Source organism: Poeciliopsis prolifica, unplaced genomic scaffold (assembly GCF_027474105.1).
Source record: "Poeciliopsis prolifica strain line A6 unplaced genomic scaffold, Auburn_PproV2 SCAFFOLD066, whole genome shotgun sequence".
Classification (NCBI taxonomy): domain Eukaryota; kingdom Metazoa; phylum Chordata; class Actinopteri; order Cyprinodontiformes; family Poeciliidae; genus Poeciliopsis; species Poeciliopsis prolifica.
Window position 1 is genome coordinate 1,606,546 of NW_026562441.1, and position 27,712 is coordinate 1,634,257.

The 27,712-nt window shown below is 35.7% G+C and overlaps 2 protein-coding genes across 2 annotated transcripts; both read left to right on the forward strand.

The window, feature by feature from the left end:
* Positions 1 to 376: 376 nt before the first annotated feature.
* Positions 377 to 27,600, forward strand: LOC129351344 (uncharacterized). The gene is made up of 21 exons (XM_055020220.1): positions 377 to 466; positions 747 to 873; positions 2,431 to 2,514; positions 2,997 to 3,143; positions 3,417 to 3,542; positions 9,523 to 9,669; positions 10,200 to 10,283; positions 10,769 to 10,915; positions 11,232 to 11,357; positions 11,615 to 11,761; positions 12,390 to 12,721; positions 16,489 to 16,492; positions 17,664 to 17,816; positions 18,673 to 18,960; positions 22,767 to 22,865; positions 22,931 to 23,007; positions 24,562 to 24,778; positions 24,974 to 25,315; positions 26,089 to 26,376; positions 26,455 to 26,574; positions 26,754 to 27,600. The coding sequence occupies exons 2-21, from the start codon at positions 774 to 776 to the stop codon at positions 27,266 to 27,268; spliced, it is 3,543 nt and encodes a 1,180-aa protein (XP_054876195.1). The 5' UTR covers positions 377 to 466; positions 747 to 773; the 3' UTR covers positions 27,269 to 27,600.
* LOC129351452 (butyrophilin subfamily 2 member A1-like) lies at positions 17,366 to 19,997 on the forward strand. The gene is made up of 5 exons (XM_055020306.1): positions 17,366 to 17,449; positions 17,664 to 17,996; positions 18,673 to 18,960; positions 19,040 to 19,159; positions 19,339 to 19,997. Exons 1-5 carry the CDS (start codon positions 17,380 to 17,382, stop codon positions 19,818 to 19,820), a joined length of 1,293 nt encoding a protein of 430 aa, XP_054876281.1. The 5' UTR covers positions 17,366 to 17,379; the 3' UTR covers positions 19,821 to 19,997.
* Positions 27,601 to 27,712: the final 112 nt, after the last annotated feature.

The window sequence follows — 27,712 nt, forward strand, 5'->3', positions numbered from 1 at the left end:
GATCTGATTCTCTCCATATCACAGTTTTCACATCTAAAACCAGATCCAGACTGATTCACATTATTAATACACTTTAATATTTCTATTTTGTGAAAACTCAGCAACATTCAGGTTTAGAGCTTCTTTGACATTTTAAACAAATAATAAAGTGACTAAGATAAAAACTTAAGCCTAGAGCCAAACCTGCAACCACAAATCTTTTAAATGAATTATATTTGGTAAATTCTCCTCCACAGTAACATATCTTCATTTACACTCGGTTTTAATTATAATTTGAACATTTGATTATAAGATATTGTTTCTGCTAAACTGAAGTTTGTATGTTTTGTTTCCCAAACAGACAAAATCAATAAACTGACCGAACAAATGAAAGAACAAGAAGAGAAAGAGAATCAGTTAAAGACCAGAGTTGGTGAACGAGAAGATGAACTGAAAACAAGCAAAGAAGAACTGGAAAAGGCAAAAGGTAAACTCAGACAAAAAGTTTAAATATTTAGTTATGGATGAATTAGTTACAAAATACAGAATCTGAGATTGTAACAGTTTATTGATGATTCAGCGAAAGAACAAAATTTGTTCTGCCTCATTTTTAGACTGGATGAATAATAATAATAATTATAATAATAATAATATTAGTGATATCATCATCATCATCATCATCATCATCACCATGAACAAATGACTGTAGATATTCTTGTAATCAAAGAATTGAGGTTGGAAGTTTGTATCTTTTGTTTCCCAAACAGACGAGATCAATAAACTGACCGAAACAAATGAAAGAACAAGAACAGAGAGAGAATCAGTTAAAGACCAGAGTTGGTGAACGAGAAGATGAACTGAAAACATGCAAAGAAGAACTGGAAAAGGCAAAAGGTAAACTCAGACAAAATGTTTAAATATTTAGTTATGGATGAATTAGTTACAAAATACAGAATCTGGGATTGTACCAGTTTATTAATGATTTGCAGGTTTTCCTCAGTGTATCATAAGCCTGGCGGGCCACCAGGTGGGGCTTTACCTTTTCCCGCCAGGCTTATTTTATTTAAGATTTTTTAAATGTTTGCATTTCTAACACTTTATAGTTGATGTTCAAGTGTTTATCTTCTAATCTTTCAATAAAACATAATTATCAAGTGATATTTCTAATTTCTTGTCAACATTAAATATTTTCATCAGGAATAAAAATATTGAGGTAATTCAGTTTGATTTGACCAAATGTAAAAGGATTAGAGGAAAATAACAAAGTTGTGGTGGAGTTTAGGGTTTAAATTTATATTTCATTATAAATTTTCACTCCTCCAAACTCAGGTTATGGTTATTTTCTGAACATTAGATAACAATATTTTATTTCTGTTTTATTTTTACGTTTGTATCTTTTGTTTCCAACACAGTAAAGAATTTTAGCCTGACAGAGAAAATAGAAGAACAAGAAAAGAAAGAGAAAGATTTCATCTCCAGACTGAGAAATGAAAGAGGTAAACTCAAAGGAAACAAAATCAAACTGGAAATCTGAGATAAACATTAAAATATTGGACACAGAGCTCCATGAAATCAGAATATTTTAGGTTGCAAACTAATTTGTGACAGACATTGAACTGATGTCCAGGACATTTAATGGACAATAAAATAGAAAATGATGAATATTATGTAGAATTTAGGTTTTCCTCCAGACTAACTTGTCTTTATTTACATTCTGGTTTAATAATATTTTGAACATTAATTATAAAATATTGCTTCTGCTAAACGTAATTCATGTTTGTTTCCCAAACAGACGAGATCAATAAACTGACCGAACAAATGAAAGAAAAAGAACAGAAAGAGAATCAGTTAAAGTTCACACTTGGTGAAAGAGAGAAAGAAATCAATAAGTGGAAAAAGGAACATGCAGAATGCAAAGAAGAACTGGAAAAGGCAAAAGGTAACCTTAGACAAAAAGTTTAAATATTTAGTTATGGATGAATTAGTTACAAAATACAGAATCTGGGATTGTAACAGTTTATTAATGATTTGCAGGTTTTCCTCAGTGTATCATAAGCCTGGCGGGCCACCAGGTGGGGCTTTACCTTTTCCCCCGCCAGGCTTATTTTATTTAAGATTTTTTAAATGTTTGCATTTCTAACACTTTATAGTTGATGTTCAGGTGTTTATCTTCTAATCTTTCTGTAAAACATAATTATCAAGTGATATTTTCTAATTTCTTGTCAATGTTAAATATTTTCATCAGGAATAAAAATACTGATGTCATTCAGTTTGATTTGACCAAATGTAAAAGGATTAGAGGAAAAGAACAAAGTTGTGGTGGAGTTTAGGGTTTAAATTTATATTTCACTTCAAACTTTCACTCCTCCAAACTCAGGTTATGGTTATTTTCTGAACATTGATGACAATTTCTGTTGTATTTTTGCATTTGTATCTTTGTTTCCAACACAGAAAACAATTTTAGCCTGACAGAGAAAATAGAAGAACAAGAAAAGAAAGAGAAAGATTTCATCTCCACACTGAGAAATGAAAGAGGTAAACTCAAAGGAAACAAAATAAAACTGGAAATCTGAGATAAACATTAAAATATTGGACACAGAGCTCCATGAAATCAGAATATTTTGAATGTTTATTAGAGAACCTTTCAACCAATATAGAGGACATTTAATGCACAATGAAAGAATTTAGGCTAAGAAAGAAAATCATCAGAAAACAGCAACTGAACAAAAACAAACGACTGCAGTTTGAAGATATTCAGATTATCAGAGTTACGAACAGAAGAGACAATTTAACTTGATGTTACTCAGAACAAAAGTATTAAATTGAGAATAAAACAAATCAATGATAAAAGAGATCAGTTATAACATTGATTGGGTCTAAATATAGATTTATTTTACTATTTCATTTTCCTCCAAGTTAACACGTCTTTATTGACACTCTGTTTTCATACTTTGAACATTAATTATAAAATATTGCTTCTGCTAAACGTAATTCATTATGTTTTGTTTCCCAAACAGACGAGATCAATAAACTGATCGAACAAATAAAACAACAAGAACAGAAAGAGAATCAGTTAAAGTTCACACTTGGTGAAATAGAAAAGAAAATCAATAAGTGGAAAAAGAAACTTAAAAAATGCAAAGTAGAACTGGAAAAGGAAAAAGGTAAACTCAGACAAAAAGTTTAAATATTTAGTTATGGATGTATGAGTTACAAAATACAGAATCTGAGATTGTAACAGTTTATTGATGATTCAGCAAAAGAACAAAACTTGTTGTGCCTCATTTTAGACTGGATGACTAATAATAATAATAATAATAATAATAATAATTGTAATATTATTATCATTATCATCATCACCATGAACAAATGACTGTAGATATTCTTGTAATCAAAGAATTGAGGTTGGAAGTTTGTATGTTTTGTTTCCCAAACAGACGAGATCAATAAACTGACCGAACAAATGAAAGAACAAGAACAGAGAGAGAATCAGTTAAAGACCAGAGTTGGTGAACGAGAAGATGAACTGAAAACATGCAAAGAAGAACTGGAAAAGGCAAAAGGTAAACTCAGACAAAATGTTTAAATATTGTAAGGAAGGTCGCACCGCGAGATTTGTTGTTTTAAGTCTGTTTATTCTGTTCTTGACAGCTGGGGTTGCCTTAGCAACCAGTTCTAACAGCTGATCCGTTATGTTTTGACTGTTGTTGGATATGGCGCTCACCGCTGCTGCCCGGACATCGCTGAACGCTGTCCGTGCCAGAGCTAGAGGCCAGAAGCCGCACAGTTCATTGTGGCAACAGCTCAGTTTTTGTTGTAATTCCTCCGTGTGCTGAAGGATAAAGTTTCTGCAAGACACCCTTCGTTTTTTGTCGTGTATCTTCAAGTACCGACACGCCTCCTTAACAACGGAAATCAAAAAGCACGACAACTGGTGTCAGAAGTGGGATCATCTACAAGACTTTTGTGAGTGAATCCAATCGTAAAGAAAATATCCAAGCCATCCTGAACTAATTACAACTTAAAGACAAGCTACAACTAGAGCAGGAAAAGAAATCAATAGAAAACAATAGCGACCTGAACTAATTACAACTTAAAGACAAGCTACAACTAGAGCAGGAAAAGAAATCGCGCTGAGACAGTAATAAACTGCAGTCAAATGGAACCACAACCTCAGATTACCAACTACAAGGCAGACAGGTTGGCTGCACTAAGAAGAAGGGTGAGAGCCTGCAAATTCTACTGACCCTAAATGGCATCCCAACGCAGGCCGTAGATACTGGAGCTCAGACAACTGTAATATCAGAGGAGCTTTATCAGAAAATCCTGAATGGTAATTCTGCACCCGCAGACCTTCACCATACCTACCTACTAAATGCAGGAGTCGGAGATGGCATGAAAGCTAAAACATGGACTCACATTGACCTTCCAGATTGGGTCCAAATCCATAGACTGGGAAGTACATGTAGCCCCTATAAGAGACTCTGTCCTCCTCGGATTGGATCTGATGAAGGCCCATGATGTTGTCATTTATACCAAGGCAAAGTGTTCATTGGGGATGAAGTGATCCCCTCAAAACTTGTGCGAGAGGATGGATCAGACTCCTGTGTGGCTAGAGTAACTCTGGAAAGAACCTCAATCATCCCAGCCAAATCTGAATGTGTTGTGTGGGGTGAAGTGGAGGACCCACAGCCAGGGGTTACAGCATTATTGGAACCCTTGAACATTGCAAACAATGTATCCTCTGGAAGTGTTGTCACCATGAAGCCAAAGGTACCAATCAGAGTGTGCAATTTTTCAACCAAGAGAGTGGCTCTACAGAGAGGAGTGTGTCTTGGACTCTTAGTTGAAGTTTATCCTCTGCCCCATTTGCACCAAAACCAGATGCAATGCCTGCACCATCACTGGTGGTTGGGAGAGTAGCAACAATCTCTGACATTCCTGAGCACCTTCAAAGTTTGGTGGCTACCATAAGTGAGACCCTCAGTGAGGAACAGCAACAGCGATTCATTCAGCTACTCCTCAAATACCAATCCATCTTTGCTAAAAGTGACTCTGACCATGGCTACTTGTCTGCTGTTACACACAAAATTGACACTGGGTCTGCCAGACCTGTGCGTCAACCTGTGAGAAGAACCCCTCTTGGATTTCAGGGCGAGGAGGAAGCAATCTAAAAAAAATGCTGGCGGAGGGCATAATCACTCCTCAGCATCTGAGTGGGCTTCTCCAGTGGTCCTAGTTCGAAAAAAGGATGGAGGAGTAAGATGGTGCGTAGATTACCGCTGTCTGAACAAACCTAACAATCAAGGATGCTTATCCATTACCCCAGATTGAAGAATGTTGATGTTGTGGGTGGAGCCATCATGTTCTTACTCTTGACCTTCAATCCGGCTATTGGCAGATTGCAGTGGCGATAGTAAAGATCGAGAAAAGACAGCATTTATCACCAAATGGGGCCTTTATGAATACACTCGAATGCCATTGGACTATGTAACGCTCCAAGTACATTTCAGAGAGCATTGGACTCGTTCTCGGGGGCCTTCAGTGGGAAACTCTTCTCTACCTGGATGATGTCATTGTCATCGGAAATGGAGTAGATCAAAGTTTAGATCGGCTCGAGCAGGTTTTTCAGAGGTTCCAAAGCTATGGATTAAAACTAAAACCATCAAAATGTCACCTGCTGCAAGAAGAAGTTCTCTTCTTGGGTCATGTTGTGAGTGGCAAAGGAATCAGTCCAAATCCAGCCCTCATAAAGAATGTTCAGCAGTGGAACTCCCCGATAACTTACAGGAGCTACAAACCTTTTGGACTGTGTAACTATTACCGGAAGTTTGTTCCCAATTTTGCAGAGCTGGCAAGCCCTCCATACTCTGCTCAAAAAAGGGACAGTGTTTCTATGGACTGATGAGCAGCAGTCTGCATTTATGAGGCTCAAAGAGAGACTGACCACTGCACCAGTGTTGGGGTATCCCCAAGCTGAAGGGAAGTTCATTCTGGATACGGATGCCTCAAACAAGTGTTGGTGCAGTTGTCACAAGTACAATGGGGAGAGGAACGAGTTCTGAGCTATGCTAGTAGCCGCCTTTCACCGGCCCAGCAGAGGTATTGTGTCACTCGTCGTGAATTACTTGCTGTTGTTCGTTTCACACGGCAATTTCGGCATTACCTACTAGGTAGAAAGTTTCTACTTAGGAACCATGGCAGTCTGACCTGGCTTTTTAGGTTCAAATGTCCTGAAGGACAACTAGCCCGTTGGCTTGAAGAATTAAGCCAGTATGACTTTCAGATTGAACATCGAGCTGGCAAACAACATGGTAATGCAGATGCCATGTCAAGGATGCCAGGAGAAAAGGTGGATAATTGTGATGTTACCAGGCAGGGATTAACCTGTCAGACCTGCCATGTAAAGGGTGCAGGTACTGCCAAAAAATTCACATCCAGTGGGCCAAGTTTGAAGATGACGTGGATGATGTTGTGCCTTTAGCCGTAAGGTGCATCCAGCCCAGAAGCAGCACCATTAATGAATCGCACACATTAGGGGATCAGACATGTGTCCCTACCAGAGGGCCGGAAGTCAATTGGCTTGAATCCCTTAGTCCTGAGCAACTGTCAACACTCCAGAAAGCAGATCCTGTTCTCGCTGTTCTTCACAAATGGAAAGAAACAGGGACACTCCCTACAAAGATGAAGTGGCGCTGGAGAGCCCTGCAGTGAGGAAGTTCTGGCTCTGTTGGCCTCAAGTCACACTGAGGCAAGGAGTGCTCTATTACTCCTGGGAGAGAATTGGAGATCAGCGTCCAAACTTGCTGTTATTTGTTCCCTCGTCCATGCAGAAGGAAGTCTTGGAATCATGCCATAACCCTATACTCTGGCCATCTAGGAGAAGCCAAAACCCTGGAGCGTGTGCGTCAGAGCTACCATTGGTTTGGCATGGGTGGAGATGTTCACCTGTTTGTCAAGAGATGCCCACATTGTAGTGCATGCAAGGTCACAGGTCCGGCAAAGAGAGCAAAACTGCAAAGCTACCAAGTTGGAGCACCACTGGACCGCCTACATCTTGATATCTTGGGCCATTCCCCATGTTCAGCACTGGGAACAAAATACATTCTTGTTATTATTGACCAGTTCACAAGATGGGTTGAAGCTTTTTCTGTTCCTGATCAAAGTGCTGAAACAACTGCAAGGAAGCTAGTCTACGACTTCATTGCCAGGTTTGGAGCTCCACTCGAGCTACACACAGATCAAGGTCGTAATTTTGATAGCTGTCTGTTTCAGAATGTCTGCAAGCTCCTGCAAATCACTAAGACCAGAACTACCCCTTACCACCCTCCTCCAATGGACAAGTAGAACGTTTCAACAGGACCTTATTACAGATGCTTCGATGTTATGTGAATCAGGACCAAAAGAACTGGGACGAACAACTGCCACTACTCACAGCAGCTTATCGCAGCTCACGACACACAGTGACAGGGTTCACACCCAATAGGCTTATGCTTGGCAGGGAAGTCCACCAACCACAAGACATCCAGTCTGGCACTGCAAAACTCAAGGTTGATGCACTACAAGCTGGAGATTTCCTCTACAACCTGGAAGAAAGCTTAAAAGAAGCACAAGACCTGGCAAGAGTCCATCTTCGTACTGCACAAGAGCGGCAGAAAAGGGTGCATGACCTGCGGGCCAAAGAACACTTCTACAGTGTAGGAGACCTGGTGTTTGTCAAAGATGATGCAAAGAAGAAAGGGTTAAGCCCTAAACTTCAGAAACAATGGAAAGGCCCATTAATTATTGCAGCTTGCCGTGGTCCTGTGCTGTATGAAATACAGGGCCCCAAACGCAGCACAGTGATGCACCATGATCGGCTCAAGCCATATGACAGTGATGTGATACCAGTCTGGGTTTTACGCCAAAGAAACAGGCTGCTGCAAAATTGCCAAGACCAAGAATTCCAACCAAAAGAAGAGGATGTCCCCCTGGTTCCTCTGCTACCGCTGTCAGATGATCAGGATGAAGACCTCCATCCCAAGGACCCAGGATGCCATCCAGATGGACGACTGGGGGATTCACACGCGTCTGAAAAGACTGTTAAAACAGCCAGTGGTCGTTTAGTCAAAAGACCACAGAGATTTAGGCACTAGTTAATTTAGAGAGTTAATTGAATGTTACAATTAGATAATTTAAATAACTTAGTTCTGTTTTCTTGCCCTTATGGCACACATGTTTCAGTAGTTAAGTTCTTATAACTACTACTTTTTTCTAAATTTTGGCTGTATAAGCTGTACTGAAGGGACTCAGTATTCCTAAAGGGGGGATATTGTAAGGAAGGTCGCACCGCGAGATTTGTTGTTTTAAGTCTGTTTATTCTGTTCTTGACAGCTGGGGTTGCCTTAGCAACCAGTTCTAACAGCTGATCCGTTATGTTTTGACTGTTGTTGGATATGGCGCTCACCGCTCGCTGCCCGGACATCGCTGAACGCTGTCCGTGCCAGAGCTAGAGGCCAGAAGCCACACAGTTCATTGTGGCAACAGCTCAGTTTTTGTTGTAATTCCTCCGTGTGCTGAAGGATAAAGTTTCTGCAAGAGACTCTTCGTTTTTTGTCGTGTATCTTCAAGTGCCGACACGCCTCCTTAACAAAGGAAATCAAAAAGCACGACAATATTTAGTTATGGATGAATGAGTTACAAAATACAGAATCTGGGATTGTAACAGTTTATTAATGATTTGCAGGTTTTCCTCAGTGTATCATAAGCCTGGCAGGCCACCAGGTGGGGCTTTACCTTTTCCCCCGCCAGGCTTATTTTATTTAAGATTTTTTAAATGTTTGCATTTCTAACACTTTATAGTTGATGTTCAGGTGTTTATCTTCTAATCTTTCTGTAAAACATAATTATCAAGTGATATTTTCTAATTTCTTGTCAACATTAAATATTTTCATCAGGAATAAAAATACTGATGTAATTCAGTTTGATTTGACCAAATGTAAAAGGATTAGAGGAAAATAACAAAGTTGTGGTGGAGTTTAGGGTTTAAATTTATATTTCATTATAAATTTTCACTCCTCGAAACTCAGGTTATGATAAATTTCTGAACATTTGATAACAATATTTTATTTAAATTGTATTTTTACGTTTGTATCTTTTGTTTCCAACACAGAAAACAATTTTACCATTTTAGCCTGACAGAGAAAATAGAAGAACAAGAAAAGAAAGAGAAAGATTTCATCTCCAGACTGAGAAATGAAAGAGTTAAACTCAAAGGAAACAAAATCAAACTGGAAATCTGAGATGAACATTAAAATATTGGACACAGAGCTCCATGAAATCAGAATATTTTAGGTTGGAAACTAATTTGTGACAGACATTGAACTGATGTCCAGGACATTTAATGGACAATAAAATAGAAAATGATGAATATTATGTAGAATTTAGGTTTTCCTCCAGACTAACATGTCTTTATTTACACTCAGTTTTAATAATATTTTGAACATTAATTATAAAATATTGCTTCTGCTAAACGTAATTCATTATGTTTTGTTTCCCAAACAGACGAGATCAATAAACTGACCGAACAAATGAAACAACAAGAACAGAAAGAGAATCAGTTAAAGTTCACACTTGGTGAAATAGAAAAGAAAATCAATAAGTGGAAAAAGGATCTTGAAGAATGGAAAGATGAACTGGAAAAGGAAAAAGGTAAACTCAGACAAAAAGTTTAAATATTGAGTTATGGATGAATTAGTTACAAAATACAGAATCTGGGATTTTAACAGTTTATTAATGATTTGCAGGTTTTTCTCAGTGTATCATAAGCCTGGCGGGCCACCAGGTGGGGCTTTACCTTTCCCCCTGCAAGGCTTATTATTGATTATTTTATTTAAGATTTTTTAAATGTTTGCATTGCTAACACTTTATAGTTGATGTTCAAGTGTTTATCTTCTAATCTTTCAATAAAACATAATTATCATGTGATATTTTCTAATTTCTTGTCAATGTTAAATATTTTAATCCAGAATAAAATCAGTTTGATTTGACCAAAAATCAGTTTGATTTGACCAAATGTATAAGGAAGGATTATACATTCTTCCTTATACATTTAGAGAACAGTATAAGGAATTCTTTCTTATACTCCTCCAATCTCAGCATATGATTATTTTCTGAAACTTAGATCACAATATTTTATTTAAATTGTATTTTTGCATTTGTATCTTTTGTTTCCAACACAGTAAAGAATTTTAGCCTGACAGAGAAAATAGAAGAACAAGAAAAGAAAGAGAAAGATTTCATCTCCACACTGAGAAATGAAAGAGGTAAACTCAAAGGAAACAAAATAAAACTGGAAATCTGAGATAAACATTAAAATATTGGACACAGAGCTCCATGAAATCAGTTACATTTTGAATGTTTATTAGAGAACCTTTCAACCAATATAGAGGACATTTAATGCACAATGAAAGAATTTAGGCTAAGAAAGAAAATCATCAGAAAACAGCAACTGAACAAAAACAAACGACTGGAGTTTGAAGATATTCAGATTATCAGAGTTACGAACAGAAGAGACAATTTAACTTGATGTTACTCAGAACAAAAGTATTAAATTGAGAATAAAACAAATCAATGATAAAAGAGATCAGTTATAACATTTGTTTGGGTCTAAATATAGATTTTATTTTACAATTTCATTTTCCTCCAAGCTAACACGTCTTTATTGACACTCTGTTTTCATACTTTGAACATTAATTATAAAATATTGCTTCTGCTAAACGTAATTCATTATGTTTTGTTTCCCAAACAGACGAGATCAATAAACTGACCGAACAAATGAAACAACAAGAACAGAAAGAGAATCAGTTAAAGTTCACACTTGGTGAAAGAGAGAAAGAAATCAATAAGTGGAAAAAGGAACATGAAGAATGCAAAGAAGAACTGGAAAAGGCAAAAGGTAACCTCAGAGAAAAAGTTTAAATATTTAGTTATGGATGTATGAGTTACAAAATACAGAATCTGAGATTGTAACAGTTTATTGATGATTCAGCGAAAGGACAAAATTTGTTCTGCCTCATTTTTAGACTGGATGAATAATAATAATAATAATAATAATAATAATAATAATAATTATAATAATAATAATATTAGTAATATCATCATCATCATCATCATCATCATCATCATCATCATCACCATGAACAAATGACTGTAGATATTCTTGTAATCAAAGAATTGAGGTTGGAAGTTTGTATGTTTTGTTTCCCAAACAGACAAAATCAATAAACTGACCGAACAAATGAAAGAACAAGAAGAGAAAGAGAATCAGTTAAAGACCAGAGTTGGTGAACGAGAAGATGAACTGAAAACAAGCAAAGAAGAACTGGAAAAGGCAAAAGGTAACCTTAGACAAAAAGTTTAAATATTTAGTTATGGATGAATTAGTTACAAAATACAGAATCTGGGATTGTAACAGTTTATTGATGATTCAGCGAAAGGACAAAATTTGTTCTGCCTCATTTTTAGACTGGATGAATAATAATAATAATAATAATAATAATAATAATAATAATAATCACCATGAACAAATGACTGTATATATTCTAGTAATCAAAAAATTGAGGTTGGAAGTTTGTATGTTTTGTTTCCCAAACAGACGAGATCAATAAACTGATCGAACAAATGAAAGAACAAGAACAGAGAGAGAATCAGTTAAAGTTCACACTTTGTGAAATATACAAGGAAATCAATAAGTGGAAAAAGGATCTTGAAGAATGCAAAGAAGAACTGGAAAAGGAAAAAGGTAAAGTATTATAAGCCTGGCGGGCCACCAGGTGGGGCTTTACCTGTTCCCCCGCCAGGCTTATTATTGATTATTTTATTTAAGATTTTTAATGTTTGCTTTTCTAACACTTTATAGTTGATGTTCATGTGTTTATCTTCTAATCTTTCAATAACATAATTATGAAGTGATATTTTCCATTTTCTTGTCAACGTTAAATATTTTCATCCTGAATAAAAATATTGATGTAATTCAGTTTGATTTGACCAAATGTATAAAGATTGGAGGAAAAGAACAAAGTCGAGGTGGAGTTTAGTGTTTAAATTTATATTTCATTATAAATTTTCATTTTCTTCTAATCTCAGGTTTAAATATTTAATGTTACAGATAATTTACTCACAAAAGACAGATTCTGTGATTGTAATATTTTTTTTGATGATTCAGCAGAACTACATTTGATTTTCCTCATTTTTTATAAAATAGTCAGAGAAGAATAATTCAGACTAGACAAATCGTAAAATAACTCATCTTACGTTTTCAAAAAACTTTAGGTGAACGCTAAATCTTCAGAAAACTGACTGCAGTATGTAGATATCCTGATCATATTCTGAGTGTCTTTTAGATTTTATATCTTTATTTCCTTCAACAGAGGAGAACCAGAAGCTGCAGAACAAAGTCAAGACTGAACTGGAGAAGCAGAAAGATCAGCTGCTGCAAAAACTCAAAGACGTTGAGACTAAGAGGAAGGAAAACAAAGAGGAAGTTCAGAGAGTGGATAAAAAAATAACTGAGAGGAAAAACTCTGATGATGATGATGATGATGATGATGATGTTTTATTAGGAGAAAAAGAAAAACTGTTAAAGTCCCAGTGGAAACTGGATGAGGAGAAGAAACTTTATGAAAGACAGATACTGACCATAGAGAAAGCTTTGGAACCTATAGAGATACATATGATGAGAACAATGGAGAAAAACAAGAATGTTTAGAAAATATCAAGAAAATGTGTCTAAAACAGAACAAAGCACTAAAAAACTATTGTGAAGTGACTGATCAGCAAGATTTATTGAAACTTGATTATTATTGGTTCTGCTTCTCTTTAGTGTTTCAGCAACATTTTAAATCTTCTCTCAGACCCACTGTCTGCTTCAAAAAGGCTTTTATTATTTTACAATTTATGATCTGATTCTAATGAAATGAAAACAGCAACAACCAGAATATTTAACCAGGAACCAAAACTATTCAAGATGAAATGAACTGAAGCAACATAGACAATAAAACAACTGCATGAAGACTGAATCAATAATATTATTTTGTTAAAAATGTCAAATGTAAATAAAGGTTTTAACATCAAATGTATAATTGTAAAGCTCATATCACCAGCTCAGGTTATTGATCATGTCAGATGCTTATTAAGCTGTTTAGTAATTTGTTTGCATATTTTTAAAGACGTTTTTTAACGTTAAAAATAATTTTCAGTGTTTGTGATGATCTTTCTTTAGAATACATGTCATATTTTATGTGATTTAATTTGATTTCCACAGAAATTTGGTTCTTGCATTTAATGAATGAAAATATTTTTTTTTTTTGAATGATAGAACAAATTGCAGGACTAAAATAGTTGGGAATTCAGAAAAATATTGTAAATATGAAATTGATTAAAGAGGCAGAAGATGCACCACCAGTGTCATGTTTTACTTATCTAAGGAATATTAAAAAGTAAAATTTATCAAAAAATAACTTTTTCTATAAAGTTTTGAACATTTTCAAATAAATCTCCTCTCTTCCAACTGTTAGTAAAAAAACTTTTTTTTTTTTCTTCAATGCCACACACACACACCCCACACACACACACACACACACACACACGCACACACGCACACACACACACACACACACACACACACACACACACACACACACACACACACACACCCTAGCAAAGGAGACAAATACTAATTTTGTAAACTCAAAATGAATATGTTAGTGTGCACAGATACACAACCACATATACATACATAAGGGCTTTTTTTTTATCATTTAAATCATTTATATATTTTTGTGTTTTTATGATGTGAAGCACTTTGAACTGTGTTGTTGCTGAAATGTTCTGTACTAATAAACTTGATTTATTTTCAGGTCACAAGACTGAAAGCATTTAGTTTATTGCAGGACTTTGATCCTGTTGCTCATTCGTCTTCGTTGAGCTGAACTGAAGCGGCTTCGTCGTGAACTCAAAAGGTTTGCTTTTAGAATATTTAAACAATTAGGTAATGCCTAAATTTATTTTGTTTTTCTACTTTATGTCAGTTAATCAGAGCAAAGCTTCATGTGATCCATTTGTTTATTTTTTTGTGTGTGAAATCTTTTTTTTTTGAACATAGATATTGTTTTCTGTTGTAAAACTTTCTGTTTGTTTTTTTCGCATCTGGAACATAACACCTGTTTTTCGTATGATAATATTTCTACTTCCTGGTTTTCTCCTCTCCAGAATCAGATCATCCTGCTACATTTTGTTGCATTTCCTATTTCCTGCTGTCTCCAGTTGTTCTGCTGATGAGTTTCTTTATTTCTCTGTAATTATGCAGGATTCTGCCTCCTCCTGCTTTTTGGATTCTGCAACATAAAAAAATAACATTAAAACTGCAACACACATTAAAACTTGTCTAAACTTCAGCTTTTTAGTTTTTAGGTTGATTTTACATTCTGAATAAGTTTTTAATACAGAGATGTAACTATGAATATATGTTTATATAACATGTTAAAAAGAAACTTATTTACTGTTCATCAGTTTAAGTTCTACTCTTGAAATGGACTCTCTGCAATGGGCCCTGATCGGCGGCGCTGTTGGACTGGTTATTGGGGTTTTATTGTCCTTTGTCTTCAAGTACATCCATGTATGTAAGTTACAGTTACTGAGAATCTGCCAAATATTTTGCAGTAAACATGAATTCTTTTTGCTACGACTATATGCAAAATATTTTAAATTATTTAAATTTTAAACAGTATAGATTTTCAAAGTATTGCATTATGTGATGATGTTATTTTTTCCATGGTAGGTAAGAAGTCGAGGCATCAAGATGTTGAGCAAGGATGTGATGAGGAAGAGCCGCTTCTTCCCACCATCAGCAACTCGAGCAGAAGAAATAAACAAGATACTGAAATTGAGACTGAAAATGAGACTGAAAATGAGACAACCAGTAAGTGAGCAGAGATGATGATAAATAAATGTTATTCATGTGTTATTAAGCTATTCCCTTTACATGCAGGGATCGAGTCAAAGCAGTCCACACACCAACGTGGAGGGGGAAGACAGGATGAGAGAGAATTACTTCTTTCCACCCTGAATAAAGTAAAAACTGAACTGGAGAACCAGAAACATCATCTGGTAGAACAACTCAGAAAAGTCGAGTCTGACAGGAAGAAAAACAAAGAAGAAGTTCAGTCAGTAGAAACCAAATTAACAAACGTGAAAAGTTCTGATGACATGGAGTCATTGTTAAAGGAAAAAGAAAAACTGCTACAGACCCAGTGGAAATTAGATGAGACAAAGAAAAGTATTGAAAGACAGTTACTGAACATAGAGAAAGCTCTGGAACCCATAGAGATGAGAACAGAAACGTGAAATGAGATGCAGATGACAGGAAGAAACTGAACCAGAAAGAGTTGAGTGAAAATTCAATTTAGTTTTACAGATCAGAAAACCAGCAGGTGTCCAGTAGCTGAAAGGTAAAGTCTGAACCTGCTGACTGTTTTCTATGGAACCATTGGAGAGGAAAAAGCCTCTCCTATTGGTCTGTATGTTACCACAGCATACAGTGTTGAGGTAACATATAGTGTTACCAGACTGTATGTTGAGGTAACATACAGCGACTGGGACGGTGTTCACAGATGTATTTACAGATTCACACATGCATAACATGCAGAACTACAACAACTCCTCCCTGGATGAGCAAAGTGTCTGGACTGCAGACCTGGAGCCTCTAACATTTTGTGTCTTTATGTTGTCAACATTGTATATGAAGAGTTTCTCTGTAACTCGATACAGTTTCTGGTAGGGACAGTGCAAGACATGATTTTCTGACCTTCATGTTATTATTTTTTCTCTAATGAAAGTGCACCTGTATCCTCGTGTCTCATGTTGTTTTTGTTCTTTTGATAGGCTCTACTGAAACATGTTATTCTGTACAAACACTGATTCTGATTCTGATCCCTAACCCTAACCCTAACCTAACCCTAACCCTGTTATAATTTTATTTCACAAACTTGTGTTAAAAAGATCTTTGATTTATTACCAAAATAAAATGATCAAAAATGTGGTTATTGACTCTTTTCTTCCTTTAACATTCACAGATATTAATTTTGGGAAATTCATCTCTATGTTGCAACACCTGGAGTCAGAAGTTTACATACCCTCTTATTGCTTCTGGGCATCTCACTAATTTATTCAAACTCTTGTTTTTGGGTTAAAGTGATGAAATTCAATTTATTTTAGATGAATAAATTTGAATATCTAGAAAAAGATTTTCTATCATTTCAGAAACAAATTTATTTGGGCCTCTGTTAAAAGTTCCTGTTAAAAGTCTTTAACCAAACAGAAAACCTTTTATGTTTATGATAAATCTCTGCAAACGTTACAACCAATAAAACTGAACTTGCCTTATTTTATTACAGTTGTTCCTGGACTTTGACCCAGAATCTCTGTTCCTGTTATTCTGAACCTGGTTTGATCATAAGTGTGTCTCTGCAGAGCGGTTTGTACCGAAAGCTTCTAACTTTCTGTTGCTCAATTTATCTCTTTAAGTTATTAATCTAGTCTGAAATATTTTATAATTGTTCAGGTTATTGAAAGTCATGGTTAGTCAAATTGATCGTTAGCTTATGAGTTTCTTTTGAAATATAACAATGAGAAAACTAAAATATTTTTAATGCTTTAAACAATTAAATGTAAAAGATTTAACAAGTATGACTTTAAATTTAAATGTTTGTCTTTGGATCTTGTAACTTGACGGTTCAGGTTCTGATGATGATGATTGTTTATCTGCTGCAGATTTATCTTCATCAAAATGTAGATCCAGCGTGTTACGTTTTCTCTCCTGTATAAAATGACATTTTTGGGGGGGTTTTTTTAGCCCTGCCACAATTATTTTGTTGGTGTTAAAATATTACTGATAATTTTCTAATGTTTTAACTATTCATTGAAACTTGAAGGAGCATTTTATATTTAGAAAAAAGTAAAGACTTTATGTTTTGTGTTGAGTACCTTTGGGAGCTTTTGTATGTTGGTAAGGATTTCTTTACTGCTAATAAACATTTATTTAATCTCTTCCTTTAAAGTGGAAGTTTGCATGTACCTCTATGTCTTAATTTGAAGAGTTGTTTTCTTATTCACTGTTCAAAAACATGGACATTTAGAAATAAAATGCTAGTTCTAGTTGAAATCAATCATGACTAGGGGTCAGGGTTAGGGTCAGGGTTAGGGTTGACTGCTAAAGAACATGTGCGATGTAAAACAATATCTCTTTATATAGTCGCCATGTCATTTTTTTAAAAATATTAAGACCATTTAACACTAAACTAATTGAAAACCATATGCTCTGTGCTTTCATATTAAATTTACAGGTTGGATCATAACCAAAAGATGTTTTCTTTGAATCATCTCTCCGTCTTTGCTGTGATTGGCTTCCTGCTCCTCCTGTTCACCTGCAAAGGTAAAATCTGCACAAATTTACTGGAATATGTTTAGATTTAGTTTAAAGTATTATGCTAGTGATACTAACTGCAACCACTAGAGAGCAGCAAAGTGCCTCCAAAACAAGCCTTGAGACATTGGGAACATGAACCAACACAAGGTGATTTTTGTTCTGCTGGTTTGAGGACAACTTGACACTAGATGTGAAATTTCTCATCTTGTGTCATTTTCAGGTGAGTCACAGCAGACGGATTCGGTCACAGTAACGGCCGGTGAGGTCGCGGTTCTGCCGCTTTTCCTGAATCCTCCTAAAGATGCGACTAAGATGACAGTGGAGTGGGGAAGACCCGACCTGAAACCCAGATTTGTGTTTGTGAATCTCGATGGTGAAGAATATGCAGACGAACAAAACGAAGCCTACAGGGGAAGATCGTCAATGTTTCCTGAAAATCTGAAAAATGGAGACATTTCACTGAAACTCTCTGATGTCAGAATATCTGACAATGGAAAATACAGATGCTACTTACCGAAAGAGAAGAAAGAATATTTTGTTGAGCTTGTTGTTGGTAAGAAAAGAAAATAACTTACAACATACAATTAAGAAGCATTTCTTCATGTTAAACTTTACCAAAGGAATAATCACAAAGACATTTTAACTAAAAAACTAACATCAGTCTTGTCAAAGTTTTTACATCATGTTCCAAAATCAGCAAGTTGAAAGAATTTTTATAGACAAGTTTAATTATCTGATTTTGAATAAAACTCACTGGAAATGTGTTCCTATAAACTTAAAGTAAAAACAATTTAACATTTTAACTCAGATTGTGTATTATAATCTGTAATGTTTGAAAGATCTGTGCTGTGTGCAGCTGTAAGGTTATCAATACCAAGTTTATTTAAAATTATTGATTCAAGACATAATTATTGAAAAGTATTTTAACATAATTAAAACATTTTGAAGTTTAAAACAGTTAAAATAGTCGGATTGTTACATTTAAAAGCAACATGGGATGAAATAATAGAGTAAATTTAACATTAAATAAAAAAAATCTCCTTCAATGTAACTTTCTGGACAAACTGTTAATAAATATTTCACACTTAAAAAAGAAAAACATGCATTTAAAATATGGAGTTTATTCTGCCTCTTCAGTTTAAATGTACTTTTTATCTACCAGCTGATTATGACAGTATAACTGCTAAACGATGCGATTCTTCAGTTCTTCCCTGTCCTGTGATCACCAGGCTCCGTCTCCTCACCTGCGGTCAGTTTATCTGGACTGGATGTGAGCAGCAGTGGAGTGATGCTGGACTGCAGCGCTGCAGGCTGGTATCCAGAACCTGAGCTGCTCTGGCTGGACGCAGACGGAAACATCATGTCTGCTGGACCTGCAGAGAAAAGCTCCGATCCTGATGGCGTTTACACCGTTAGCAGCAGAGTGACTGTAGAGAAGAGAAACTACAACAACTTTACCTGCAGAGTCCAGCAGAGAGACATCAACCAGAGCAGAGAGACACACATTCATGTTCCAGGTAGAAAATAAAACATTTGAACCACTAATACTGCAGATATTGTTGTTTTTACATGAAACTCTTCATGACTCTGTTTCAGATGGTTTCTTCGTGTCTCAGCCTGACTGCAGTGTTTTTGACATTTTTGCTGTGATTCTGGGAATCATAATTATTATTGGAGCTGCTGGTTTTACCTGGAAATGGAGACAAACTGAAAACTGTGAGTTAATTATTAATGTGTTTTATTGTTAATGAGATGCCATATTTAACCATGTATTTATTGAAAACAGACCCAGAATAAATGAATTTCTCTGAACCACATGTTTTACTAATCAGAAACTCAACTGATAGAAAACTGATAGAAAACCTGAATCTTATGATTTTTTCTTGTTTCTGCAGTAAAGAAGAAACTGAAATGGGAAATGAATGAGGAGAAAAAAGAAAAAGAGAAAAAGCTTGAGGAGGAGATAAAATACAGAAATGAGGATCAGAAAATTATTGATCAGCTGATTGAATTATTAATGATGATGTCAGAGGATCTGAAGAATCAGAGAAAAACAATCAATGATCAAAGAGAGAAGACAGTGAGAATGACTGATGAGGATGAGAAGAAATTTAACACAGTTATTGATGAAGAGAGAAACCAGACGGGGAACAAGATGAAGTATAAAGCAGAAGGATATTTAAAACTGAAGGAAATGATGACAGAGATCCTGGATAAACTGGAAAAGAGCAAGAAAGATCATCAACAAGTGGAACTGATGACAGAGAAACTAATAGATAAAACATTTAAAGATGTTGATAAGCTGAAGGAGAGGAAACAGGAAATAGAGAAAAATGTACAGGAAATAAAAAAACAACTTGAAGAAATGAAAACATGAATGTGATTTAACTGCAGAGACAGAAACTGATCAACTTCAGTTGATTTCTGTCAGAAAATACGTCGAGTTTCAATTCAGCAGATTTGCTGATTTTTAATTAAAGTTTTTTTCTGAGTAGAAATATAAGATGAAAATATTTTCTCAGATACAAAGTTTTCTTCTCATGATGTTTAGAAACCTTTGGAATTAAATTAGAACATATTATAAAAAATTCAAAGCTTGTGATGTTTGTTGTTTTTTCTGTTTTCTGTACGCTAAGCTTCTTGTTCAGTTTCAGGACAAAGTGAGAGATTATATAATTAATTTAGTTTAACTGACCTCTAATGTATCTATATGTTGACCAGTAAAGATTTCCACTGTAGAAGCTAATAAAGCATTAATTAATGTACAAGATGTAAAAATAGCTACCATTTCCTTTTTTTTACTAATATGAATTATGTTTTTACGAGCTTTTTGTATTTCTTTTATCTTTCATGTATTTACCAATGTCTTTTTTTAAAGTGACATTTATTAAGTTCATCAGGAACATTAAGATCAATCAAACCAAAATAAAAGGCTTAAAATTTCTCATATTGAATTTTTCTCATCTACAAATAAATAACTGCAAAAACATGTAATTCATCCAAAATCTCTTAATATTGTCAGATATATTTAGAATATTCAAACTAACTGATGGTCATAATGACAATCATGTTAAAATAAAGAAAAACATGTTATAATCTCAGTGAATAAAATATAAACTCCTACAGTTTGATGTTTTATTTGACCTGAACACTTTGTGAAAACAACAACAACAACAACAATAAACAACAATATGGCTGCAGAGACAAAATCTCATCCAGTTCATTACTGGTTAAAAATAACAGGTCCAAATGTTAATGGACAATACTGAACATAAAACCAAAATGTTTTCATGCACAATATGAAATACAAGTGAGAAAATGTGATAATAAATTTGCAGCTGACTGTTTATATTTCAGTTACACCTTTAAAGGTCAAAGATTAAAAATGTATTTAATATCCAAACATGAGTTAAAGAAAACCTGGTCAAGTTATGAAAAATATAATAGACTGTATGTAAAATAAAGAATTTTACTGAGAATAAATTTTTTAATAAATTTAATCAATTTTTATTCTAAATGAAATGGAGTTGCCAAAAAAAAAAGAAACTATTTAAATTTATGAACATTTTTAGCAAAGATTCCTGACGGGTTATGATCATATTTTGCTCTCAGAAGTAAAAGCTGTCGGTTCATTTCCTGTTTGTGTGATGCGTTTCCTCCTCTGACAGAACTGGACCGGTGGCGATTCTGGTCCATTCTGGTTCTGATGGGAAACAAAACAACCAGTCAAAATTCATTTGCTCTCACTGAGTCTCACTCTACAGTTTTCTCTGTGTGGAGGATTCATGTTGCTGACTGAAGTTTCATATTGACTTATTTAGTCTCTCTGCAGTTTTTAAATAAATAATGTTCATATTGTCGAGGTGAACCTGATGCAGAAGCTGCTGCAGCTGCAGCGTGTATTTCTGATCATAATGATGAATAAAATAAACAGCAGGTTGTTCTGCTGAAGCCTGTGGTTTTAGTTTGAGGTTTTAAACTGAGACGTTAAAAATTCTCCCCTCTGCGCTTCACAGATATCTGAAGATAGTTTAGTAAACGGCTTTTAAAATTAAACACAAAACCAAATTACCACAACCTGAACTAAATGTTTAAATTTATACTATTTAAAACTCCAAATTCATTTGTAGTTTGAGTGTATCAAGTTATTGAATGAAATTATGCAGAAGAAAAATAAAACTTCTTAAGAGATCAGCATAATTAGACATGCTGTCAATAAGTAACTAAAGATTTTATCACCTTTTCGCAGCTTGTAGAGAATCAGTACAGTGACCAGAGACAACAGGGTGAACAACACGACTCTAGCTGCCGACTCCAGACTGAAGGTTTTGTTCTGCTCACTCTGAACAGGAGTTTCTGCAGTTGGTCCTGAAAAGTTGATTTTATATAAGTTAATATATAAATATAAAGGGTAGAGACAAACAGGACAAGTCAACCAACCTGAGAGTGTTTCCTGAACGGCCAGCCAGCTGTCAGGAGATTCTCCGGCTCCAGAGATGCTGCACCTGTAGTTCCCTTCATCGGCCTTGGAGACGTTTCTGAGGGTCATGTTGCTGCTGTAGCAGGTCATGACATGGAGGCCATCTTTATAGAAATCTCTGATGTGATGCTGCTCAGTTTTCAGGTGGATACATCGGAGTGTCACGTCTGATCCTTCTGCTACTGGTTGGACCGGAACCTCCAGGATCACCAGACCAGCTGAGAAACAAATATCATTTATTTAGAAAAGATAAAAACATGCATCAGTCGGATCATGACATGTGGATGTTGGACTTTGCAGGCATGAGGGTAATACAGGTTTCTCCTGTTTTTGTACCAATCTGTTACCCTGAGTGACATGCACCCATTAAACACACTTATTTCTACACACACACTCTCTCACACACACACCCACACACGCACACACACACACACACACACACACACACACACACACACACACACACACACACGCACACACACACACACACACGCACACACACACACACACGCACACACACACACAAATACCCCAGCTCTTTGACACAAGTCATGTACACAATTATTACTTATACATCAATGTGATTTGTCCATTTTGATCCTGAATGCAGTTTTGATTAACAAAGTCAATCAAACTTTTATGACAACAATCTGTTCAGATGCAAATTATTTATTTGTAATGCCAAAAAATTATATAAAAATAATTTAACATATATAAGAGCATGTAAGACAGATTTTGAAGTAGCTCTACGCTCTGCATTAATTTCCCGTTATTAGTTTAGTATGAATAGATTTCATGTTCTTCTTCATTCCAGTTTTCTTCTGGATTATTTACCTGTGATAGAGACGCTGAGCGCCCGGCTCTTCTCCCCCAGGCCGTTTTCACACCAGTACTCCCCGCTGTGTTTCTCCAGAGCCGGTTTAACGGTGCAGGACGGAGCTGGTGAGCTGCAGGGCTCTGAAGAGTTTGCTGGTCTGGATTTGTTAAACTCCCTCATTACTCTCCAGACGTCAGCATCATCCATCAGCTCACACTGAACAGTGAACGACTCGTACTCAAAGAACTGAAGCCTCCTTGGAAAAATGTACGGAAAAGCTCCATCTGAGTGGAAACAAAACAGAGAAAAGAAAGATAATGCTCAACACCAACTATTATAAAAACAGCTGAACTGATCAGATTCATTTCCAATCTATTTGATCAATAAGTAAAACTAAACACAGCTTAAATTGAACTTTTTGTAATAATATTTGTGATGCTCACCAGCTCTTTCAGCCTGTTCAGTTTGTTCAGACAGCAGAACAAACATGTTCATCACTGCAAACACATTAAATTAAATGAATATCTGACATCAGCTCAGATAGCAGCTGCTTATTTATCATCATACTTACAGAAGCAGAGACATGTGACCTCCATGATGCTCACCGTTACTGGAGTGAAGTTCTTCACACCGACGCATTGTGATCACGCTGGCCAGGACTTCCTCTTCCTGTCTGCTTTATTTCTGGGCTTCATAAACTGCAGGTTGAAGAAGTATTTCTAGAAATAACTGACTCTGTGCTGCACCTTTTAAAACACTGCGAGTTCTGCAGACTGTCAGTGAAATGCAACAGAAATCGACTCCGTTGCTCCACAGACGTTTGCATGAAATGATTGACTGTTTTCCTCTCTGCAGTCAGATTCAGTCAGTGAACAGTTAATGCACAACCCTGCAAAATGTTTACTTATATAACATTCAGAACATAAAATACTCAAACATTTTGTCTCTGGTGGTTTTTGAGAAGAATCAACACTATTGATCGACGTTCACATCTGTCTGAGGTTTTATGAATACGTTTCCAGCATGTAATGTGGAGAGCAGCTGCTGCTGCAGCAGCAGCAGCAGCTGCAGCTGCAGCAGCAGAGACAGGAAGTTGAACCAGTCATGGTGGAGATAAAGGCCTGCAGCAGAGGAAGACCAGAGTCTGATACTGGAGTAAATACCAATGGCTGTCACTAACCAGCAACATGCATCACATTAGTGACATCATTAAAATGAGCAATTAACATAAAATATGGAGTTTTATTCAAATACCTTTATAATCCTGTTGGCCTCTTTAGGAGAGACTTTCAGGAAACTTGTTTCTAATCAATTCACCAACATATCCAGCATCAGATCAGATGATTCACAGTTTGGCCCATCTCAGCCCAGGGAGCGCTGCAGAGCAGTTTGGAAGAAGATTAAATTACATCAACAGAAAAGCTACAAAGACATAAAAGGATCAAATTTCAAATCACAAATTATTTACTTTGAGCAGAATTTAAGTCTGTTTGTGTAAAATAACATGAAACTTTCTGTTCTGCAGATTTACGATACAAATAATGAAAAAATGTATAAAGCAGACAGATGTTGACTACAGAGGTCGTATTTTTGCTCAGAGCCCAAGTGGCTACCAGCAGTTCTGACCTTTGACCTTCACAGCTTTAAACTGCGACAGATTAATCTTCTAAATGAAAACTATAAAAATGAAAGAGGACATCAGATGTGGACAAACTGTATTCTGTAGTTCATTGATTGTTCCCTTCCGGATCCGACTGCTCCATCAGAACTGGGCCACGCCTCATTTTACTGCCGTTGATCTGAGACCTTTGCCCTCTGCAGTTCATAAAGAACAAAGGAGACGACGCATTCAGGAAGGTGATCTTTCTTTTCTCCAGTGTAAATTCTTCTACTTTACTTCTTAATGCGTTAACTTTGTTTCCTTCTGTCTTCAGGATGATTCTCGCGCCTCAGAGTTTATCTCTAAAACCTTCGATCAAAGCGTTTGTGTTTGCTGAGCTCATGATTTGCTTCCTGCTCCTGGGATTCACCTGCACAGGTAACTGAGAAACACCAGAGACATTCCTGCCTGTCGACACAAAGATAGTTACTGTTCGCTGCTAAATGAAGAGCTGAGTTGATTCATGAATTGTAAAGAAATGAGACGCTTTGGAATAAAAATCTCAGAGAAGTTATAAAGCTTTACATCTTCCAGTAAAGTCTAATAGTTTGTGTTTTTGTGTTTTCCTTGCAGGTGAGTCTCTGGAGGCGACGCGGCCTCGGCTGGTTGCAGCCATGGAAGGTGATGATGTGGTTTTGCCGTGTCACCTGGGCGTCACTGTGGACCCCGATGAGCTGGTGGTGGAGTGGGGGAGAATGGACCTGAACCCCAGATTTGTGTTCATGTGGTTTGAAGGGAGTGAAAATATCAATGAAAAAAACGCGGCGTACAAGGGAAGAACGTCTGTGTTCACAGACAGACTGAAAGACGGAGACGTTTCGTTGAGACTGACGGCGGTGAAACACTCTGACAACGGGAGATTCAGATGCTACAACCCAAAAGAGATCCAACAATATTATGTTGACCTGATTGTTGGTAAGAAAACACAAATCAGTAAATACAAAAATCAATTTTATTTCTTCTTTCTTTGCTTGGTAATGTGGCAAATAATGTGCTGATCATTTATAGCGTCTGTTTTTAAAGTAAAAGTAGCACAACTTCAAAATATTTTTAAAAAGTAAAGATTAGAAATTACTGAAATACTGAGTGACTGATAATAAATCTGATTTATTTCTACATGATGTAATCAAACTAAATATAAAGTTACAAACTTTGATGTATTAAAAACTAAAACAAAAGGAATGCAAGAAAACAGATTCAGGAAAAAGAAACTTTTTAAAGTATTTTTTTTTAACAATTAAGCTTAAAATAAACATTTTTTTTACAGTAGTTAGTGTATATATGTTAGAATAGTAAACATATTTAATATGTTTTGAGAATTATTGATCTCCAAATAACTAACTCTGTTAAAATCCTGTTAATGATTTATTTACACATGTAAAATGTGTTATAGTTTATATTCTGCCTCCTGCTGGCCAAATGTGGTACCTGCAGTATTTTTCCTTTTATTTCTAAATGGTGAAATACAACTCTGTACTAAATATAGAGTTGTATTTGCTAAAATTACTGAAAGAAATTCTTTAACACACAACCATCTGTAAGGAGACAAGAGTTTACAAAGTTTGAAGTATAATTGGTCTATTTCTCCTAGATTTGGATTCAGTTTAGGTTAAATTGGTTTTCATGCCTATGAACCATCATCCTGCAAGGCATAAATTTAATAATCTTCTCTGTCCTGTGATCACCAGGCTCCGTTTCCTCACCTGCGGTCAGTTTATCTGGACTGGATGTGAGCAGCAGTGGAGTGATGCTGGACTGCAGTGCTGCAGGCTGGTATCCAGAACCTGAGCTGCTCTGGCTGGACGCAGACGGAAACATCATGTCTGCTGGACCTGCAGAGAAAAGCTCCGATCCTGATGGCGTTTACACCGTTAGCAGCAGAGTGACTGTAGAGAAGAGAAACTACAACAACTTTACCTGCAGAGTCCAGCAGAGAGACATCAACCAGAGCAGAGAGACACACATTCATGTTCCAGGTAGAAAATAAAACATTTAACCATTAATAGTCCAGTTATTGTTGTTTTTACATGAAACTCTTCATGACTCTGTTTCAGATGGTTTCTTCGTTTCTCAGCCTGACTGCAGTGTTTCTATCGGCTCCATTGTGATTCTGGTTTTCACACTTTTTATTGGAGCTGCTGGTTTTATATGGAAATGGAGACAAACTGAAAACTGTGAGTTAATTATTAATGTGTTTTATTGTTAATGAGATGCCATATTTAACCATGTATTTATTGAAAACAGACAGAGAATAAATGAATTTCTCTGAACCACATGTTTTACTAATCAGAAACTCAACTGATAGAAAACTGATAGAAAACCTGAATCTTATAATTTTTTCTTGTTTCTGCAGCAAAGAAGAAACTGAAAGGGGAAATGAGTGATGAGAAAAAGCAGCTCATGAAAAAAGAAAAAGATAAATTGTCTGAGAAGAAATCAAAGCTTGAGGAGGAGATAAAATACAGAAATGAGGATCAGAGAATTATTGATCAGCTGATTGAATTATTAATGATGATGTCAGAGGATCTGAAGAATCAGAGAAAAACAATCAATGATCAAAGAGAGAAGACAGAGAAAATGATTGATGAGGATGAGAAGAAGTTTAACAAAGTTATTGATGAAGAGAGAAACCAGACGGGGAACAAGATGGAGTATAAAGCAGAAGGATATTTAAAACTGAAGGAAATGATGACAGAGATCCTGGATAAACTGGATAAGAGCAAGAAAGATCATCAACAAGTGGAACTGATGACAGAGAAACTAATTGATAAAACATCTAAAGATGTTGATAAGCTGAAGGAGATGAAACAGAAAATAGAGAAAAATGTACAGGAAATAAAAAAACAACTTGAAGAAATGAAGACATGAATGTGATGAAAACATGAATGTGATTTAACTGCAGAGACAGAAACAGATCAACTTCAGTTGATTTTACACGATGTGAGGAAATAAAATGATCAGGTTTCAGTTATTAGACTCAGGAAATGTTTTCATGATTCAGGGCAAAAAAACATTTTGTAGAAATAAAGCAGCAGAAATGTTTGCTACACTCTGCATGGAGAAAAGTTTAACTCAGTCATTTGATTTTTACATGTATTAATTTTTAAATGGATGTGAATCAATAAATTAACTGCAAATATTAACATTGTAACTGTAATGTAAATATCTGAATTCAGTCTGTTTTTCATGCTATCAGTATCTTCAGGACATGTTTATTTTCTGCTTTAATGCTTAAAACTAAAAGTTTTGTATTTATTTATCTTTACTTTAAATCTGTTTGTTTCCCTTAATGAGCATCAAAACATGAATCCC

Excerpts from the sequence above, each read along its gene's own strand:
- LOC129351344 (XM_055020220.1), top strand. The coding sequence starts at position 774 with ATGAAAGAACAAGAACAGAGAGAGAATCAGTTAAAGACCAGAGTTGGT. Across the intron at positions 874-2,430 it reads AGAACTGGAAAAGGCAAAAG|AAAACAATTTTAGCCTGACA; the intron begins GTAAACTCAGAC and ends TTTCCAACACAG. Across the intron at positions 3,543-9,522 it reads AGAACTGGAAAAGGCAAAAG|ACGAGATCAATAAACTGACC; the intron begins GTAAACTCAGAC and ends TTTCCCAAACAG.
- LOC129351452 (XM_055020306.1), top strand. The coding sequence starts at position 17,380 with ATGTTTTCTTTGAATCATCTCTCCGTCTTTGCTGTGATTGGCTTCCTG. Across the intron at positions 17,450-17,663 it reads CCTCCTGTTCACCTGCAAAG|GTGAGTCACAGCAGACGGAT; the intron begins GTAAAATCTGCA and ends TGTCATTTTCAG. Across the intron at positions 18,961-19,039 it reads GACACACATTCATGTTCCAG|ATGGTTTCTTCGTGTCTCAG; the intron begins GTAGAAAATAAA and ends ACTCTGTTTCAG.